We start from the raw sequence: 16,590 nt of genomic DNA, 5'->3' as shown, positions 1-16,590 counted from the left end.
CACAATAAAAAGTAGTCTGTGTGCAGCTTATATAACAGTCTTCATGTAGAGCAACAACTCATCTTTTCAGATCCTCACAGAGTTCTTTGCTATGTTGGAACTTTCAGTGACCAGTATGAGAAAGTGTGAGAGCTGTACTACAAAACTGAACACACCTGCTCCCTATGCACACCTGAGACCTAGTAACACTAACGAGTCACATGACATTTTGGAGGGGAAATGACAAGCAGTGCTCAGTTTGGACATTTACGGGTGTAGTCTCTTAGGGGTGTACTCACTTTTGTTGCCGCTGGTTTAGACATTAATGGCTGTATATTGAGTTATTTTGAGGGAAGAATAAATTTACACTGTTATATAAGCTGCACACAGACTACTTTTCATTGTGTCAAAGTGTCATTTTGTCAGTGTTGTCCCATGAAAAGATATACTTAAATATCTGCAGAAATGTGAGGGGTGTACTCACTTTTGTGATACACTGTATTTATCTATATATACACAGGAACTCTCACTGGTATAACATCTCTTTTAAAAGAGTGATCCAGCCAAAGTAGGAGCTAAAAAAGGAAGCACTAAGCCTCCTTTCTTTAGGAGAACTCCACCAGCTCAGAGACTTCAGGAAGTTACAAACTCACTAAGGAAAAAGACTTAGACAAGACACCAGTGAGCTCAGACCAGAGACATCAGATCAGTGACCTCAGACCAGACACCAAAGACCTAAGTCCAGAGACCACAGACCAGAGACCTCAGGCCAGAGACCAGAGAATTCATACCACAGATGTCAGACCAGAGACCTCAGATCAGAGATCACAGACTTCAGATTGAGACTTCTTACTAGAGACCTCGACCACAGACCAGAGACCAGAGTCCTTAGACCAAAGACCTCAGGCCAGAGACCAGAGTCCTTAGACCAGAGGCCACAGCCCAGAGAGCACAGACTAGAAACCTTATACAAGAGACAACAGACCTCAGTCCAGAGACCAGATACCTCAGACCAGACTTCAGACTGAGACTTCTAACCAGAGACCTCAGACTACAGACCACAGACCGCAGACCTCAGTCCAGAGACCAGAGACTCCAGACCAGAAACCACAGACCAGACACCTCATACAAGAGACCTCAGACCAGAGACCTTAGATCAGAGATCAGAGACCACCAGACCACAGACCAGAGACATCAGACTATAGACCAGAGACCTCAGATTAGCGACAAGAGAACTGAATCCTGATGATGATTTTTGTTGTTCTTTTTTGAAGGATTTTTTTTTACTCGACGAAAGAGATAGAAGTGCAGAAAAGAATAAAAGGTGAAAATCCCACATTTATGAACAGCCTCTGAAGACATCAGCAGCGCCAGCAGAGCAGAGCTGTAAAGAATCCGAGCATCACCTGAACGCATCACTCGACTGAGTTGAACCCACCGGAAACAGCTGAGAGTTTAACGGAGACCGAACCAAGACCAGGACCCAGAGTGGAGGGCCGTAGCAGTCTGACTGGACCTGGATATACACGGGATACGACAGACACCGGGTCCGGGTCTAAACCGAGAGACAGAAACCCGAAAGAACCCTGGAACCTCGAGCTTCACGGAGGTAAAACTTCTTTCTCACCGAAACGAAGTACTGCTGTGCAGTTAGGTAACGAAGTACTGCTTTTAGTTTCAACAGAACCTCAGAAGTGAAGTGGCTCCGGGTTCACCTGGTTCTGGTTCTAATCCCGATTTTTCTTTTAGGTTCAGGAAATTTTAAAGGAGTCCGACACTCTACCAAAAACACATTGAAATACAGCAGACACTGTACACACAGATTATACAGACTGTACACATACACGCACACAGAGTACACACACAGGCTGCATACAGATTGCAGACACAGTACACAAAGTACACAGAGAATGAAATATAGGCAGTACAGATGAAACGGGCGGATCAGCTGATTGATCAACTGAAGCTTGCGGGGTTTTTTTTTCAGATTTCAGAGGATTTGGATTAATTTTAATACTCACATGTTAGAGGTCAAAGCAGTGTGGGAGAGTCGGGCTGAGAGATTTTATTTTTCTGGAATCAGATGAGAGTTAATCCCACCAATCAGAGAGTTTAGATGAAGACAAACACACGAAGCTCTTTAGTCGAATAAACAAATTATTTTACAGCCGTTAAATCAGTGTTAACGACATCCCAAATCAATAAAGTTTCTTTTGCATGCAGAACTTCTGATGTAATGAAGAACTCCCACTGTGTGGACTTACTGTTCCACAGGGGGCGCTCTCCAGCTCGTTCAGAATGAATGGGGCTCTGTGGCGCTGCAGAACACAGTGGTTCATCCTGTTTTTGATAGAGGAGTTGAATGGTAGTGTTTCATGGTCAAAATAAGCTTTACTGAGAGGAAAAAATGAAGGACAGAAGATCTGTTTTATTTCAGCTCAGACATATTGACTGTACAGAGCTAATTCATGTCTGAAGTGTTTGCATGAAAACAGATTTAATCGATTAATCAGTTATTGATTAAACTGCTTCAGGCAGCACCTGATAGGACAGACAGTGTGTAGCCTTAGAGACAAGACTGAGGGCAAAGTGTGCAAAAGTGATGAACGTAAAGACAGTGGATCACATTTATCTGAAACATGAGTGCTGACCTGCTGCTGTTTGTGACTAAACAGGCTTCTCAGTGCAGTGAGCGGTGATGTCAGAGGTGTTCTCTGATCAGCAGCCACGATCTTTAACCATAGAACTGCCCCAGGGGTCATTCTGACCCCCTCCTGCAACAACAACAGCAATGACAAAGAAGAAAGACGTATTTAAGATGAAGCTTGAGGGGTTTTAATAGTTTTACAAACAACTGGGATTATTTCATTCCAGGTTGGAAAAGTAAAGTTAGAATATGGAAGCTTCAGTCTGCAGCCTTTAACCTCCTCAGCTCTGCTCCTCAGGCTGAAACCCGTCCGATTTGCTGCCCTGCTCTTGATTTCACTCTTCATTGTCTTGGATTAGTTCTCCTCAGTCTCACACTCTTTGTTTTGTTCAGCTACAGTTCCCCCAGATGCTCTGCACAGAAGTTCTCTATGCATCCATCATCTGCTCCTCTGTGGCTCAACATCCCGTCTGCAACCTGTTTAGCTGAGCAGTAATCATTCATCTCTTATCTATCCAGTCTCTTGTATATTCATCAATGACATCTAACTAGCTTTGGCTGATTCAGCAGCTTCCAGGCATGCAGCTGTTTTTTTTTTTAGGCAGTAATTTCAAAATTATGTCCTCTGTGTTTTGAGGTATTAGCAGCCTTTTTTTTATGCCACACAACCTTATGATGAATATAGTCATTTTAGGAAATGTCATGAAATAATGAGAGTGAAAACCAACATCCACCTGAAGCTCTGAACACAACGATCACTGCGGCTGATGGCAGCTCAGCACAGCTCTGATCTATAACACAAATAAGAAGACAACCAATCAGGTTTGAGCAAGCTGTGGCTGCATGCAAGTAAACATCAGGTATCATCTAACAGCCAGTCAGCTTTCATTTAGCTTTTTAAAATCTATCTGCATCCTAAACAACGAGGGCCACATGGAAACAGGAAGTGCTGAAAGGCGTGGCACAGATGGAGGCGTGGCACCGATGTGTCACGTTGTAAACTTGATGACGAGGTTAGACTTCCTGAAATCTGGGACTTTTTCCTTTAATTAAAAGATAAGAGCAAACCCCACTCATCTCCCTCCACCCCTCCGCTCCAGCAATAAGTGGTCCTCTCTGCGCTGTTCAGACAGGAACTGATGTAATCCAGTAATCAGCTAAGATAATTGGATCAGGAAACAGGAAGAGCCAGTCATGCTGATGTTATCCAGCTGTGAGGCTCATCAGACTCGGTTTCAGGACCCAGAGACCACGTTTGTGTTGTCTACATGTACCTGACAGGTGACTGTGCATAATGAACAGTTTCCCACAGTGCACCGCAGCCTGCTGCTCCTCATCAGTCTAACTGCTGGTGGACCAGAGAGGACGAAGTACGTTGTGTGGCTGCTTCACAATAAAAGCCAATTCAAGTCTTTTAATGTGAAACAGCATTGTGTTAGTATTAGCAGTTAGTTGTTTTTTTCCCTTTCATTTCAGCTCATTTTATTCTGTTTTCTTTCTGTTTTGGATTCATTTCAGTGTTTCTCATTGTTATAATGTAGGTCTAAGAGGTAGGAAGTTTAGAACAGCATTGCTATGTGGTGATGAGGATGATGAAGAAGGTGCTGGCCTGTGAAAGCAGCCAACCCCGGCAGTTCTGGGGAATGCGTTGCTGGGGGTCTGCATGTATTTTCTGGCTCAAATGAAGACCAATAAGTGTGACCAGCCTGGTCTGCTTCAGCAGGGTTGTAGTAAATAGTTTGGGCATTATGAGGGTGGTAAACAAACTAACTGTAATTGTCTGATTGTTGGGATATTCTCTCTAATATTGCAGGGTCTTGAATGAATGAAGGTCTTTATTGTCATTGCAAAAAGTGTCATGAAACTGGTACTCTGTCCTAAAGTGCTTATGTTATATATGTTATATTATGCAGCAGGTTAGTCCATTTTGACCAAAATGTCATTGCAGCAACTCAAAAAGGTACTCAGTAGTTTGTATGGCCCCCATGTGCTTGTATGCATGCTCCTAATGAGACGATCTCCTGGGGGATCTCCTCCGAGATCTGGATCAGGGCATCACTGAGCTCCTGGACAGTCTGAAGTGCAACCTTGTGGCATCAGATGGACCAGAATATAATGTCCCAAAGGTGTTCTATTGGATTTAGCACTGACTCCATCAGCGTAGGGTCTGACAATGGGTCCAAAGATTTCATCAACCTGTAGAGCTCTGTGTGTCCCCCTCCGTGGATTTCCCTCCCCAGACCATCACTGACCCACCACCAAATCAGTCATGCTGAACAGTGTTACAGGCAGCATAACATTCTCCACAGCTTCTCCAGACCCTTTCACATCTGTCACCAGTGCTCAGGGTGGACCTGCCAATTCTGATATTTCATGGAAAATGCCAATCGGGCTCCATGGTGCCGGGCAGTGAGCACAGGACCCAGTAGACAGGCCCTCAGGCCACCCTCATGAAGTCCGTTTCTGATTTTTTTTTTTGTTCAGAGACATTCACATCAGTGGCTGCTGTTGTATCTTTGGAAGTGCTCATCCTGTTCCTGCTTGAGCAGATACCGGTCCTGATGGGTTAAGGATCTTCTATTGCCCTGTCCATCTCTCCTACAGCTTACAGCCTACGGCATGTCTCCTGGAATCTCCTCCAGGCACTTGAGACTGTGCTGGAAGACACAACAAACCTTCTGGCAATGCAAGTAACTGACTTGATGCTATACTCTGATTAAAATTGAATTCAGTTCAATCAATTTTATTTATACAGTCGTACTCAAGGCGCTTAAAGTGTTACTTTCTTTTTTGAGCAGTGTATATACAAACAAAATATATGCATACACATTTATAAAATAAATAATCGTGCAAATATATGAATAAATAAATAGCAGAGAATAACAGAAAGTAAAATCCAAAGACTGCTACCAGATGTCGTGAAACGGTTTTTACATGATTAGTCAGGGTTAAGTGGGTAAAAGCTGTTTCTTAGTCTGTCAGTGATTTGATGACCCTGTACCAGCCAGAAGGCTGCTGTTCAAACAGTTGGTGTTTTATGCTGTGCTGATCACCATTTGATGTGATTTCTTGTTTGCGGAGGAGCAGCTGCTGAATCATGCAGAGATGTATTAGCTCAGTATACTCTCAGAGGAACAGAAGGAAACCAGCGGTTTCTCAGCCAGGTTGTGTTCTTTCTGAGAATCTTCAAGATGTAGAATTGATAACTATTGATTAAATGCACAGTGGTGTGGAAACAGGGAGGGAAAAGAGGTGAGTTAAAAATCAACACTCAGTACATCATGGGAGCCCCCAGCAGCCTGGGCCTATAGCAGCATAACTAAGGGAGGGTTCAGGGTCACCTGATCCAGCCCTAACTATAAGCTTGATCAAAAAGGAAAGTTTTAAGCCTAATCTTAAAAATAGAGAGGGTGTCTGTCTCATGAAGCTAAACTGGGAGCTGGTCCACAACAGGGGGCTGAAAATTGTAAGCATCCCATTCTATTTTTAAATACCCTAGGAAGGGTTAGGAGTTTGGGGTTAGGGACTAGGGGCTAAGGTTTCTGAGCAAAGTGCTCTATTTGGAGAATATTGTACGATGAGGTCTTTTAGACAAGAGGGTGCCTGATTATTCAAGACCTTGTATGTAAGGAGAAGGATTTTAAATTCAATCCTGGATTTAACAGGGAGCCAATGAAGAGAAGCCAATATGGGAGAAATCTGCTCTTTCTTTCTAGTCCCTGTCAGTACTCTAGCTGCAGCATTTTGGATCAGCTGAAGGCTTTTCAGGGAGCTTTTAGGACAGCCTGATAATAATGAATTACAATAGTCCAGTCTAGAAGTAATAAATGCATGAATTAGCTTTTCAGCATCACTCTGAGAAAGGATGTTTCTAATTTTAGAAATATTGTGCAAGTGTAAGAAACCAGTCCTACATATTTGTTTAATATGTGCTTTGAAGGACAAATCCTGGTCAAAAATGACTCCAAGATTTCTCACAGTGTTGCTGGAGGCCAAAGTAATGCCATCCAGAGGAAGTATCTGGTTAGACACCATGTTTCTAAGATTGATAAAGCCAAGTACAATAACCTCTGAATTTAGAAGCAGGAAGTTAGAGGTCATCCAGACCTTGATGTGTTTAAGACATTCCTGCAGTTTAACTAATTGGCATGTGTCATCTAGCTTTATGGATATAAAAAGCTGGGTATCATTTGCATAACAATGAAAATGTATGCAGTGCTTTCTAATAATACTGCCTAAGGGAAGCATGAATAATGTAAATAAAATTGGTCCTAGCACAGAACCCTGTGGAACTCCATAATTAACCTTAGTGTGTGAAGAAGACTCCCCATTTACATGAACAAATTGGAGTCAATTAGATACATATGATTCAAACCACTGCAGTGCAGTACCTTTAATACCTATAGTATGCTCTAATCTCTGTAATACAATGTTATGGTCAACAGTATCAAAAGCTGCACTGAGGTCCAACAGGACAAGCACAGAGATGAGTCCACTGTCAGAGGCTGTAAGAAGATCTTGTTATACTGTATTATTGTGGTAGCAGCTTGTTTTTGTATGAGGTCCAAGACAAATTTCCCTGTGGGGACAATAAAGTGTATTTGATTGATTGATTGATTGATTGATTGATTGATTGATTGATTGATTGATTGATTGATTGATTGATTGATTGATTGATTGATTGATTGATTGATCATTTGTAACCTTCACTAATGCTGTTTCTGTACTGTGATGAATTCTGAAACCTGACTGAAACTCTTCAAATAAACCGTTCCTCTGCAGATGATCAGTTAGCTGTTTTACAACTACTCTTTCAAGAATCTTTGAGAGAAAAGGAAGGTTGGAGATTGGCCTATAATTAGCTAAGACAGCTGGGTCAGTGATGGCTTTTTAAGTAGAGGTTTAATTATTACTGCCACCTTAAAGGCCTGTGGTACATAGCCAGTTACTAAAGATTCACTGATCATATTTAAGATTGAGTCATTAATTAATGGAAGGACATCTTCAGTCTAGCAGGAATGGGATCTAATAAACATGTTGATTATTTGGAGGAAGTAACTATTGAAGTTAACTCAGAAAGATCAGTCAGAGAAAGAGTCTAAACAAATACCAGTAATGTTGAAAGTAGTTGTACATAATGACATGTCTTTGAGATGGTTATGAATAATTTTTTCTTTAATGGTTAAAATTTTATTTGTAAAGAAATTCATGAAGTCACTACTAGTTAAAGTGAAAGGAATACTCAGCTTTGAGAGCTCGGACTCTTTGTCAGCCTGGCTACAGCGCTGAAAACAAACCTGGGGTTGTTCTTATTTTCCTCAATCAGAGATGAGTAGTAAGATGTCCTAGCTTTACTGAGGTTTTTTTTTATAGAGCAACAAACTCTTTTTCCAGGCTAAATGAAGATCTTCTAAATTAGTGAGATACCACTATAATTATTTTATCTGAACTGAGCACTAAATCAGTCAAAAAGTCTGAGAAATCAGACTCAGAAACTCTAAGTAAGGACCAGGTGGACAAAGAACAAGGCTAAGAGTCAGGATGATTTCAAATGAATTAAAACTCTGTCTGGGTCTTTGATTAATTAATAAGCTTTAGTGGAAGATTGCTTTGTTAGTGTGACTCAGGAGTGTTTATTCATTTAAACTAGCATATTCCTCCTGTTGTAACCAGGTTTCTGTAAGGCAGAATAAATCAATATGTTGATCAAATAAATTATTTATTAACAGGGACTTAGAAGCCAGAGAGATCTAATGTTTAATAATCCACATTTAACTGATTTACACTTTGGTGCAGTTGAGGATGCTATATTGTTCTTTCTTTGTGAATGTTTATGCTTAAATAGTTTTTGATGGTATTTGGTTGTTTTTTGGTTGAGGCAGAGTTGCAGTCTTGCATGCCTCTCTGCCTCCTGGTTTCAACCCTGGATAGTCATGTTTTGGGGATTTAATAAATTTTGCCAGATTTCTAGAAATGAGAGCTGCTCCATCCAAAGTGGGATGGATGCCGTCTCTCCTAACAAGACCAAGTTTTCCCACGTCTTTTTTTGGACACTTCTCAGCAGTCAGCAATTTAAGAAGAGCGTGCAGCTAAACATGTCGCTCCTGGTCCGACTGGGGAGGGGCCCAGAGAAAACTACTCTATCTGTTACAGGCAAATGAAGCCACACCTCCGTAATTAAACTAACATAACATTCCTGAATGAATCTGTAACTTCAACTCATTCATTTTGTTGGTAATGGAGAGAAGGTTGCTGGGTGGTAGTTTGTGTGGATGTTTCTTTAGCGCTGCAGCCTCCTCCTGATTGCACTGATAATGATCCGGGGGGGCCTGGGGGCCTGGATATGTCCACTTGTATGTTGTGTGAGTGAAGAAATTCAGCTGTAATGGCCTGAGGGTTCTAGTATTCTATATTTAGGAGTTCTGGTGATTGTACCTTATACTCACAAAATTGAAAAACACATGAATTTTTTATTATTTTTTTTAAAGCACCAAAAAAGGAGAGTGGAGCCACTGCATCTGCACACGTTGCCACCTTACCTTACAATACAAAGGGCCTTGAGATGGCTATTGTTATGAACTGTCATTATATAAAAAATAATTTATATAAACAAAGCTCAGAAAATTAAAGTGAATTGAAATCAGTCACTCAGACATTACAGAGTTACAGTCAAGTAAAACAGGATCAGAAGAAGCTGATCTGAAGCTACAGTAGAGAGTAAATTGTATGAAATATTTTTCTTTTGTTTTACATCATATTATGTTCTATTGATGAAACTTTAATACCAAAGTGGAAACAGCAGCATTTGTGAACTTCTGCTGTAGTGAGTTTAATGTGAGCTGATATGATGCCCTTTTTGAGACTATTCACAGAACACAAAGTTTATTGTGTAGATCTGTAGCATGTAGCTTTTTTGTTTTTACTGCAGTCACAGCCTTATCTGTTGATGAGTGTGTGCTCAAACACACACGATGAAAAATTTGACCAAATGAACAGAAACCAAAGCGAAACGCATTTCCTGATAGTTTTTATTTTCTAGTTAAACAGCATTGTTTCAGTTGGTTTTTATTTTTTCTAAAGTCTACTTTATGTCAAAGACCTCAAACTGGGTTCATATGATACAAAATGTACAAACTACAGCATTTACAGCATATAGAGTATGCAGTACAGACAGAGCAGTATATACAGTACAGAGTACATTTGTTCACATGTAGATACTTGACACCTTCAGCTGTCACTGCTGAACATGACGGAGACAGCTGCTGGAAATACCACACACACACACACACACACACACACACACACACAGCCTTCTAACGGTAACACAGTGAACTTCAAGCCTTCAAATGTGTTTTGTATTTAATGCTCATTTTCTCTCTTGCTGCGTTTCTCTGCCTCCATTTGTTTAAAAAAACTAACTGTTTAAATGAACCTGTGATTCAAAATTATGTGAATATGTAAAGAGTTCAAGAATCAAACTCACCACAGGTGAGTCCTGTGACTCCTCCCTCCATGACAGCTGATCTGTCTGGCAGGTTTGTGTCTTAAATTCTCAGACGTGACGCTTCATGTTTTACATTTGAACACATGTAATAGACCTGCAGGCAGATGAGCAGCTGTGATTGGCTAGCGCATGTTCACACATGTTCTCACAACTTGTAGCACAGGTAAATGGGTGATTCATCTCAACAGAAGTGCATTAAAAACTTTTTCTTCTTTCAGATTGGTGTGGATACTGACTCCTGGATGGACTTCCTGTCTCTGGTCCTCATCAGAGTCTGGACTTGATGGATCTCAAAACATTCTGATCATCTGTCTGCACGAGAAGCTCAGTTGAGTCATGAAGTTCAGGTCTGAATCCTGGCAGGAGTCTGAAGTCCTGTTGGACTAGACTAATAGCAGTGTTTCTTAGACTCTCTGAAGATCAGGATTATGGGACCCCCAGTCGTTCAGGGTGCTCCTGCTGTACCTAAGATGGGGGTCCGGGCCCGGATGTCTGACTGGTCTCAGAGGAGGGACAATCAGGACAGTCTGGAACCAGGCGTCCTAAGCCAAACTCCCCACTTCAACAAGAGCCTGGACCCACAGACCAGATCAGAGCCCACATTCCCATTCTGTGACCTCCTGAGTCCTTCCACCAGCAGGAGTTTTTTGAGGATGAAGAGAAGCAACAGTGAAGTGACAATTAGTGACTTCGGAGCTGAAGATGTGGATCCTGCTGCCATCAACCCAAACACGGGAGCAAGTCTGAGGCGAAAGTACGGCAGCACTTCGACGCTGGACCGGCAAAGTTTGTCGCAATTCATGGAGAATCCGTCATGGAGGGTGGAGCAGCAGGAGCCCAGCGCACCACCACCGCTTCCTGAACCTCCCCAGCACCATGCCATGCTGTCACCCAGTCTGCAGACTGCTGCTCGGATCTCTTGTGGGGACATCATCTATGTACCCAACTATGTGAACAGTCCAGTTTATGTGTCACATGTTCAGAAAACAAAGCCAGAGACATCAATCCTCAGCAGACTGAGGAATCAGAAGACCAACAGGGACATCACATCCATTGTGACCTCTCACAAATGTTTCTCTCATTATGATGTTCAGAGTGTCCTCTTCAACTTCAGCAATTGCTCTATCCCTCGGCCAGACCTCCAGCACAGAGGGAAGGCCTACACCCCTGCCTCGATGGTGTCACACTCCACAGACTCAAATGATTGTGAAGTTCGAGGTGACCTGTTGGATGGTTTAAGCCATGATGAAGATGAAAAGAACAGCTTTCTGGTTTGCAGCTCTCCGTTATTTCGTAATGAGATTGGAGGGGAGACGGAGAGGAGGCTGGGCCTGACTCGGGCCAACATCTCCACCTGCAATGCTGCAGCAGATGCATCCTTCAGCGAGCCGCCGCTCAGCAGCCGCCACACCAACGCAAGCATCTCAGTCTTGGAGTTCAACAGAGAAACTCAGGTGTTCCACCAAAACCTGATGAATAACCATGGCATCGAACACATTGACCTCGGAGCCAAATACTACCTGAAATACTTCTACAACCAAGGTAAGATCCAATCGAGGTCCTGATCTTCACCCTATTCCAGAAACTGGATGCTCTTCCTAAAAGTAAAGAAAGGAAGCATTCAAAAATAGTTCCATTAATAGTTTTTATTAGATAGTTTAGTCCAGTTTAGTTTCACAAGGGTAAAATATGCAAATAGCATACAACAAAAAGAGGGAGAAATGACAGGTATTTACATGAGCTCAGGATCTAAAGAATTAAACAAATAAACATTCAGCCATCGAGATCAAACTGTGTCCTAAAAACAAACAAAACAATTTCATATTAAATGAATTCAGACATGTGAACCCTTAAATTTAATTACAAATTAATTTGTCAGTAAAGCAAATGAAAGTAACTGAATATGAAAAGGCTCCAGAGGAAATCTGAAGAGTTAATAAAAAAATATTTCAAATATAATTAGAAAATGTGTCTTTAAGCACTGTAACTGCACTCAGTCTCACTGTGAGGTCTCTACTTTTTAGTGACCTTTGCCCTGTGATGTGAATGACCTCTGACCTCTGTTTTCCATCAGATCACCAGAATTATTTTGGCATTGATAAGAACTTTGGTCCGGTGTCTCTGAGCATCCAGAGAGAGAAACTGGAGGAGAGGAAGGGCGAGACACAGTACAACTACAGGATGATCCTCAGGACCAGTCAGGTAACTGGTCATGTTACTGGTAACTTGAAGCTGATCAGTTTGGTTTTAGATCCTTTTAGATCACTGGTTTAAAAATACTGTTCTAATACTGTTGTTTACTTCCTGTTGGACTCTAACAATCCGTCGACCTCCACTTTCAGCTGTCCACCCTGAGAGGATCCATCGTGGAGGACTCTGTCCCATCTTCATCCAAACATGGGACCAGTCGAGGTCTTCCACTGAAAGATGTTCTGGAATTTGTGGTTCCTGAATTCAACATCCAGAGTCTAAGACTTGCTACCAGTTCACCCAGAGTCCCTGAACTGCTACTGCAGCTGGATCAGCAGGAGGTGAGCCAATCACACCGCACCACCCACCTGCTGACCAGCTCAGAAATTGAATGCAGAAGATAAACTGCCTCATCACGGTTTTGCCTTCCCGTGTTGCAGTGTTACCGACAGAGGCCTGGATGAGATGTCCTGTAAAAGCTGCTGAGCTCTGTGCTCGACGTCTGTGTTAAAGAGAGCATTTGTTTAAATATTTATTAGGAGCGTGTTCGTGTTGGTGAACGCAGGCAGAGGAAAAGCTCTGTGTTAAATAGAATCACATGTTTTATAGCCATGCGCTCCATTTGCTAAATCGTGCTTTTTGAAGGTGTCAGTGACAGTTTCACATGATAAACAGTTGCATAAGCATTAAACTTCTCGCCCTGCATTGATAATTTATTGATAGCTGATTGAGCAACGATGTCGCCAGTGTTTTTAGTTTTTTCTACCTGAACATTGTTTTCATCAAAAAAGATCCAACAACAGAAATCCTCAGAGAGCTTTTCACAGGTAGGATTTCTCTGGAGGAAATAAGGTTTGTGTTCTCTGGGTATGAGGACCTATTCAGAGTCTTTTATCTCCTCCCTCACCTCTAATATAGCTTCTGTAATTCTGTCCATTTTAGAGACAAACCGACTTCATGGTATTACCTGGAGCCAATAAGAAGTCCATTTTTTTCACTTCTGTCCATTCCTGAGCTGCAGTCTACTTCTTCCATGTCGTCGTCATGCTGCTTGAACCAAAGTTAGTTTCTGCTGCTGCATTGTTTGCCTTCCTTCTTGGTCATCCTGCCAGAAGCCAGCACAAAATACAGAAACACTGTTTGCTACTACATGTTCTGTCAGAACCAAGTGTTTCAGCAGTAATGGTCAGAAGTTTAGCAGAGGGATGCAAAGCAGGTTTCAGGTTTGTGGGCTTCAGTCAGTCTGTTTTCAGACTGAAATCCCAGCAGACGGCACAGACTGACATCAAAATGCCTGTGACCAACTGACTGTGAACGCCTCATCCACAACGGGAAGGTGATAGTAACCCTAACACTGAGCACAGCAAGGCATTATGGGTAAAAAAAAAAAAAAAGTCTCAACTCTGGGTGGTAATATGAAATATCCACATGAATATGTTTCATTGTCTTCACCTCTGATGGTGATGTGAATTAAGCCTGATGTTAGGATAAGTAATCCATAATCCGTATCACATGATACTGCAGCATGACATGTAGTCCCCTGTACTGTAAGATACTACTACTACTGTAGTATATATTGTACTGTAGTATATGGTACAAGTACTTGTATGTACTAAGTAAATAATTGTGTGTATGTTGTAGTGTAGTATGTCATAGAATTACTGTAGTACATGTTGTACAGTAGTTCACCATATTACCACAGTATTCGCTCGTCTGCCTTCACACACAAATGAACTTGAGTAACTTCCCATTCTTAATCCACAGGGTTTAATATGATGTGGGCCCACCCTTTGCAGCTATAACAGCTTCAACTCTTCTGGGAAGGCTTTGCACAAGGTTTAGGAGTGTTTATGAGGTCAGACACTGATGTTGGCTCACAGTCTAATTCATCCCAAAGGTGTTCTGTCAGGATGAGGTCAGGACTCTGTGCAGGCCAGTCAAGTTCTTCCACGCAAACTCACTCATCCATGTCTTTATGGAGCTGCTTTGTGCGCTGGTGTGCAGTCATGTTGGAACAGGAAGGGGCCACCCCCAAACTGTTCCCACGAAGTTGGGAGTATGAAATTGTCCCAAATGTCTTGGTGTGCTGAAACATTAAGAGTTCCTTTCACTGGAAATAAGGGCTGAGCCCAACTCCTGAGAAACAACCCCACACCATAACCCCCCCCCCCCCCCCTCCACCAAACTTTACGCTTGGCACAGTGCAGTCAGTCAGGTACCGTTCCCCTGGCAACCATCAAACCCAGACTCGCCCATTGGACTGGAGAAGCGTGATTTGTCACTCCAGAGAACACATCTCCACTGCTCTAGAGTCCAGTGGTGGCACGCTTTCCACCACTGCAGTGGAAACCCATTCCATGAAGCTCTCTCTCACTGTTCTTGAGCTAATCTGAAGGGAGGTCTGGAGGTCTGTAGAGACAGTTGGTGAAAGTTGGTGGCCTCTGCACACTACGCACCTCAGCTTCCACTGACCCCACTTTATTATTTTACATGTCCTACCACTTCATGGCTCAGTTGCTGTCATTCCCAATCGCTTTGTTATAATCCCGCTAACAGCTGACTGTGGAATATTTAGTAATGAGGAAATTTCACAAATAGACTTAGACTTGTTGCCCATCCTATCACGGTACCACCCTGGAATTCACTGAGCTAATTCATTAATGTTTGTAGAAGCAGTCTGGATGCCCAGGTGCTTGCATTATACACCTGTGGCCATGGAAATGACTGGAACACCTGAACTCATTGATGTGGATTTGTGGATTTTGACAATACAGTGCATGTCATATGTCAAAGATGTTTGAGTTCAGGGCGTCTTGTTCTGTATGTGTTGAGCATCATCTTTCTTTTCGCCTGTTGTCATGGCTACAGTTCATAAGCTCCTATTGGCAGATGTCATCAATATGTTGTTGTAGCATTCCTGCTCGGGGAGAGAGGAGGTAAAACACTTTAAGGGGCTCATCTTTTCTTCAAGATATTGTAATGTGTCCACTGTGTGGCAGAAAACTTCAGAGTTCTGCTGATCCAAACTGACTCTGCCTGCTTCTTGTTGTTTTACCTGCAGCTGAGCTTCCAGCACAAAGTGGGCGTGTTGTTCTGCCGGGCCGGTCAGTCCACCGAGGAGGACATGTACAACAATGAGTCTGGCAGTCCCGCTCTGGACCAGTTTCTGGACCTTCTGGGTCACAGAGTTCCACTGAAAGATGCCACCGGTACCAGAACCATTTCTTTATTCTGTAACAGAAGCAGGTCCCTGTCTGTCCTGGTTCTTGCAGTGATGTCAGAATGGTGTCAAAGGTAAACAGCTGGGTATCTCTTATTACTTCCTGTTTGTTTCTGTTTTTTGTCAGGTGACTCAGCAAGAGGTCAGGCAGTTTTCACAACGTTCAAAGAGATCGAGCTGATGTTCCACGTTTCCACGCTGCTGCCATTCACGGCGAATGACCCTGAGCAGGTGATTCTCCTGTTCCTTCTTCTACGCTCATACTGTGTACAGCAGAGGTGGAAACTTAAGTAGTTTTCAGGTATCTTTACTTTTACTCCCACATTTGATCACAAATATTTATTCTTCTTAAACCTTAAATTCTCCAAAGAGGTTTGTTACATCAAACCAATCTGAATCTAAATGGAGGAACAATAACATGTAAAAGGCAATCCTATCAGTGTGTCCATCACTGGGACTTATTGTACACAACAAGATGAAAGAGACAAAGCCATACGATGCATCCTTTATAGCTCTGTACTCAGGAGTTAAAGTGGGCCGGGACGGCGCTTTTGGTGTGGATGTCCATAAGTTGTGGTCACAGTACTTCAGCTAGATTCTGAATAAAAAATGAGAGAGAAGTTCATTCAGAGATGGTGAAAAATGTAAGAAAGACAGGAAACAGGAGAGGAAGAATAGAGATTATTCTTTCAAAGGTAAGGACTGCTCAGTGGCATTTAATAGACTGTAAATTTAAAGCTTACATGTGATGCCCTCATTCATTCATTCAGTTTTTGAACAGATTATTGGATCTATACATGACGTGTGGCTAAAGTTGTTTTTGTGAAACATCGTGCAAAACAAATTAAAGCATCCAGATTTTGTTGTTCAAAGGTTGTGTGAAAACACGGGCAGTGTAGTGCATGCTGTTGGTTTGCAGTGCTGTGGTGGTGTTTACTGTGATGCTGTAATACTGGACTGGTGCAAAGCAGCTGTGGTGTTTATGGTCAGTGTGACGTTGCATCAAGGCAACTGACATCAATGTAAATTTTAGCTGATGATGTTGATTAG

The 16,590-nt window shown here is 42.3% G+C and overlaps 1 protein-coding gene across 1 annotated transcript in view; it reads left to right on the top strand.

Annotated features, from left to right (window-relative positions):
- The first annotated feature begins 1,396 nt into the window (after positions 1-1,396).
- The window catches only part of LOC115789511 (signal-induced proliferation-associated 1-like protein 2), a 32,349-nt gene continuing 17,155 nt past the window's right edge, over positions 1,397-16,590 (top strand). The window contains exons 1-6 of the mRNA XM_030742959.1: positions 1,397-1,588; positions 10,349-11,672; positions 12,205-12,332; positions 12,473-12,661; positions 15,382-15,529; positions 15,668-15,771. Of these exons, the coding sequence (XP_030598819.1) occupies positions 10,559-11,672; positions 12,205-12,332; positions 12,473-12,661; positions 15,382-15,529; positions 15,668-15,771 (1,683 nt within the window). The 5' untranslated portion in view covers positions 1,397-1,588; positions 10,349-10,558. The remainder of the gene's footprint in view (positions 1,589-10,348; positions 11,673-12,204; positions 12,333-12,472; positions 12,662-15,381; positions 15,530-15,667; positions 15,772-16,590) is intronic.

Source organism: Archocentrus centrarchus, chromosome 1 (genome assembly GCF_007364275.1).
Source record: "Archocentrus centrarchus isolate MPI-CPG fArcCen1 chromosome 1, fArcCen1, whole genome shotgun sequence".
NCBI lineage: Eukaryota > Metazoa > Chordata > Actinopteri > Cichliformes > Cichlidae > Archocentrus > Archocentrus centrarchus.
The sequence above is the reverse complement of the archived record's forward strand: the minus strand, read 5'-3'. Positions and strand labels throughout refer to the sequence as shown.